The sequence below is a fragment of the Anolis carolinensis genome, unplaced genomic scaffold (genome assembly GCF_035594765.1).
Source record: "Anolis carolinensis isolate JA03-04 unplaced genomic scaffold, rAnoCar3.1.pri scaffold_14, whole genome shotgun sequence".
Lineage (NCBI taxonomy): Eukaryota > Metazoa > Chordata > Lepidosauria > Squamata > Dactyloidae > Anolis > Anolis carolinensis.
In genome coordinates, this window is record NW_026943825.1 from 12,401,769 (window position 1) to 12,406,507 (window position 4,739).

A 4,739-nucleotide genomic window follows, 5' to 3' on the forward strand; every position below is an offset into this window, starting at 1 on the left:
TCCTCTCTCTCTAATTAGGACTTTATTTTTCTTTTCTTTTTGTTGTATCAACCTAGAGGTGTGGATGATGGGTTGTGTTGTCAAATTTCGAGGTTGGAGGGTCTGTAGTTTTGTTGTTTTGTGGGTCGCCGTGATGCCATCACTCTTTTATATATATAGATGATATATGCAAAAGAAGACTTTTGCAATCCTTTGCCATCCTAGAAAACAAAGGCTTCTCCATCCTCGCCACACGTAAGCTTTTGCTGCTCATGAATCGTGGTTCTGCCACTCTGCTATATTTTTGAGGAATCACCCCACGAAAAGGGGTTATTTTTGAGCCTAACAGCTCATAGATTCCCAACACTAAGACCATCAGAAATACGTGTTTTCTGATCATCTTTGGCGACCCCCAGGTTGAGAAAGGCTGATTTAGGCAGAAACGGGCCCATTTTATTGTTTTCAAACAACATAGTGGGACCAAAAGGAAGGAACAGCCCCTCCACGGACACGATACACAACACGAAACCGAAGAGACACCCGTCGAGGCCGCCGACCGACCACCACGAGCGAAGAAACGCAACACCACAAATTGTGGCAGAAAGGGGGGCGAGGAGGGACTGGGGGCTCCTTGACGCCAGTTTGTTGTTTGTCTCTGGGTTTTTAGAGCTTGTTCCCCACCTCACAGCAACCGGCCGCGGCACTCGATGGCTCCGCAGCAGCAAAGCAGCTCCTTGCCTTCGACGCTCCCGACTTCGTAGTTGTAGTCCCACGTCAGCTCCGTGCCCGCGCGGATCCTCCTGCAAAGGGAAGCTCGGAACTATTAGCATTCGCAATGCCTGCCTTTTACTGTATATACTCAAGTATAAGCCAACTCGAATATAAGCTGAGGCACCTAATTTTACCACAAACAAACTGGGATAACTAATTGACTCGAGTATAAGCCGAGGGTGGGAAATGCAGCAGCTACGGGTCAATTTCAAAATAAAAATAGATACGAATAAAATTACATTAATCGAGGCATCAGTAGGTTAAATGTTTTTGAAGATTTACCGTATTTCAATGAAAAACAATAAACTAGCTCTATAAGTGGAAAAGTAGGGGCAACAATAACCTAATAATAATAATAATAACAGCTGGACAACATCATGCATGAACATGTGAAGACTGTGGTCAGTAAAGAATACACACAAAGGGTCAGAAAAATCCTCAAAAGCAAGCTCAATGGAGGCAACACCATCAAGGCCATAAACACCTGGGCCATACCTGTCATAAGATATACTGCTGGCATCATAAACTGGACACAGATGGAACTGGACAATTTGGACAGAAAAACAAGAAAACTCATGACCATTCATCATTCCCTGCACCCTCGCAGTGATGTTGACCGGCTATATCTGCCTAGAAGACCAGGGGGCAGAGGACTCTTGCAAGTAAAACAAGCAGTCAAAGAAGAAGAACATGCCCTGGCAGAATATGTCAAGCAAAGTGAAGAACCTGCTTGGATTGAAGTCAAAAATCAGAAACTCCTCAAAGCACAGCAGACAAAAAACCAGTACAAGAAAACCGCACTACAAACTAGAGCTGACAGCTGGCACAACAAAACATTGCATGGAAAGTTCCTTGACAAAATTGAAGGAAAAGCTGATAAAGAGAAGACCTGGCTCTGGCTCACGAATGGGACCCTGAAGAAGGAGACACAAGGCCTGATCCTTGCAGCCCAGGAGCAAGACATCAGAACAAATGCAATTAAGGCCAAGATCGAAAAATCAGCTGATGACCCAAAATGCAGACTGTGCAAGGAAACCGACGAAACCATAGATCATATCCTCAGCTGCTGTAAGAAAATTGCACAGACAGACTACAAACAGAGGCACAACTCTGTGGCCCAAATGATTCATTGGAACTTATGCCTCAAGTACCACCTCCCAGCAGAAAAGAACTGGTGGGATCACAAACCAGCAAAGATCGTGGAAAATGAGCACGCAAAGATACTGTGGGACTTCCGAATCCAGACTGACAAAGTTCTGGAACACAACACACCAGACATCACAGTTGTGGAAAAGAAAAAGGTTTGGATCATTGATGTCGCCATCCCAGGTGACAGTCGCATTGACGAAAAACAATAGGAAAAACTCAGCCGCTCTCAGGACCTCAAGATTGAACTTCAAAGACTCTGGCAGAAACCAGTGCAGGTGGTCCCGGTGGTGATGGGCACACTGGGTGCCGTGCCAAAAGATCTCAGCCGGCATTTGGAAACAATAGACACTGACAAAATTACGATCTGCCAACTGCAAAAGGCCACCCGACTGGGATCTGCGCGCATCATCCGAAAATACATCACACAGTCCTAGACACTTGGGAAGTGTTCGACTTGTGATTTTGTGATACAAAATCCAACATGTCTATCTTGTTTGCTGTGTCATAATAAAATAATAATAATAATAATAATAATAATAATAATAATAATAATAATAATAATAATAATAACTTCATTTGGATTCCACCCTATTTCCCCATGGGGATTTAGGCCGGTTTCCAACATATATAAACAATGCTTATATAAACAATGCAGAGCTAGATATAGATCTATAATTATAGATACTAATTTCACATACGCATATCACACATGTACCTATATACATATATATATAAAATACAATTTACAATAATATATAATATTACAAGCTTTGCCCTGCCACGCGTTGCTGTGGTGTTGTCTGGTGGTGTTGGTGAGAAATTGTTGAGATAGTGGTGGTATTGAATGTCTGCTGTATGGTAGTCTTTATGTTTAGTGTGCATACTGAAGTGGATTATATGGCAGTGCGGAGTCAAGATAATCCAGTTCAAAGCAGATAATATAAGATTCTAAATGGGTTATATAGCTGTTTGGAAGGGCCTTGAATCTACACTGCCATATAATCCAGTTAAAATCTGATAATCTGTGGAAGAGGCCTAAGTGAGGCCTAACTGTGCCTGTCCCCTGGGCTGAGTAGGTTGCTAGGAGACCAAGTGGGCGGAGCTTAGCCTTCTAACTGGCAGCAATTGGATAAAAACTATTATTCCTCTCCCTGTAATTAGGACTTTATTTTTCTTTTCTTTTTGTTGTATCAACCTAGAGCCGTGAATGATGGGTTGTGTTGTCAAATTTTGAGGTTGGGGGGCCTGTAGTTTTGTTGTTTTGTCCGCTGCCCTGATGCCATCACTCTTTTATATATATAGATAATATATTGTATATGCATATAATATTAATAATATTATTTTGTAATACAATATACAGTAGACTCTCATTTATCCAACACTGGTGGAGTCTGGGGTGATTGGCCCACAATTTTGGGAATTGTAGTTCACCCACATCCTTACGCATTTTCTAATGGGAGCATTCATTAAAAAAACAACAGCAAACAGTGGCTTTTTTCTTAGAAATTACCAAACCGATATCACCTAACATCCTAAAACAAACAATGCCTTTTTCATGTATTTCATCGCATAATAGTCGCAGTGTAAGAGATTCTGGGAGCTATATCCAAAGGGTAATATTTTCAAACATGTCTGAAGCCTTGGTGTTGTCGGGAGAAAGGCACACAGGAAAAGTTGAAAACCTTTGCTCAGGGCCAGACATTTTCCTATTTGACTTGCAAATGTGCAAAGCGCAATTTTTTCACCCCGGCACTGACACCCTTACATTATTCAGACATTGCCTCACCTTCCCACACGTAATTTGAATAAGAAGTGTTTAAAAATCCTTGCAAAAATAAATGACCGGAGGGTGGATAAAAAGTGCGACTATTAAGGTAAAGGTTTTCCCCTGACATTAAGTCCAGTTGTGACCGACTCTGGGGGTTGGTTCTCATCTCCATTTCTAAGCTGAAGAGCCGGCGTTGTCCGTAGACACCTCCTTGTCATGTGGCTGGCATGACCGCATGGAGCGCTGTTACCTTCCTTACCTATTGATCTACTCACATTTGCATGTTTTCGAACGGCTAGGTTGGAAGAAGCTGGGGCTGACAGCGAAAGCTCACCCCGCTCCCTGGATTCGAACCACCAACCTTTCGGTCAGCAAGTTCAGCAGCTCAGTGGTTTAACCTGCTGCGTCACTGAGGGCTCCATTACTACATCGACTATTATGCAATGTAAAAAATCCACTGAAAAGGGAGGAAGAGGAATGATCCAGGCTCCGTTTCTGTTCCTTTGCCTTCTTTGTGTTGTGGAAGGAATCACTGGGTTGCTGGGAGTTTTCCCAGCTATCTGGCCATGTATCCAGAAGCATTCTCTCCTGACGTTTCGCCCACATCTATGGCAGGCACCCTTAGCGGTTCTGAAGTCTGTTGGAAACTAGGCAAGTGGTGTTGATATCTCTGTGGAATAATGTCCAGGGTGGGAGAAAGAACTTTAGACTGTTGGAGGAAAATGTGAATAGATGTGGGCGAAACGTCAGGAGAAAATGCTTCTGGAACATAGCCATATAGCCCCGGAAAATTCACAGTAACCCAAAATAAAAAAATACTTCAAAAATAGAATTGACTTAACTCAAGTTGAGGCATCTATCATTCATTCATATATATATATATATATATATATATATATATATATATATATATATATATATCTGAATATATGTGTGTATATATATATATATATATATATATATATATATATATATATATATCTGAATATATGTGTATATATATATATATTCACACACACACACATATATATATCTGAATATATATATATATCTCTGAATATATGTATATGTG

At 41.4% G+C, this 4,739-nt stretch overlaps 1 protein-coding gene across 3 annotated transcripts in view; it reads right to left on the bottom strand.

The window, feature by feature from the left end:
- Positions 1 to 410: 410 nt before the first annotated feature.
- The window catches only part of setdb1 (SET domain bifurcated histone lysine methyltransferase 1), a 54,241-nt gene continuing 49,912 nt past the window's right edge, over positions 411 to 4,739 (bottom strand). For all 3 annotated transcript variants that reach the window (XM_062964793.1, XM_062964794.1, XM_062964792.1), the window contains exon 22: positions 411 to 779. In XM_062964793.1, the coding sequence (XP_062820863.1) occupies positions 662 to 779 (118 nt within the window). In that variant the 3' untranslated portion in view covers positions 411 to 661. The remainder of the gene's footprint in view (positions 780 to 4,739) is intronic.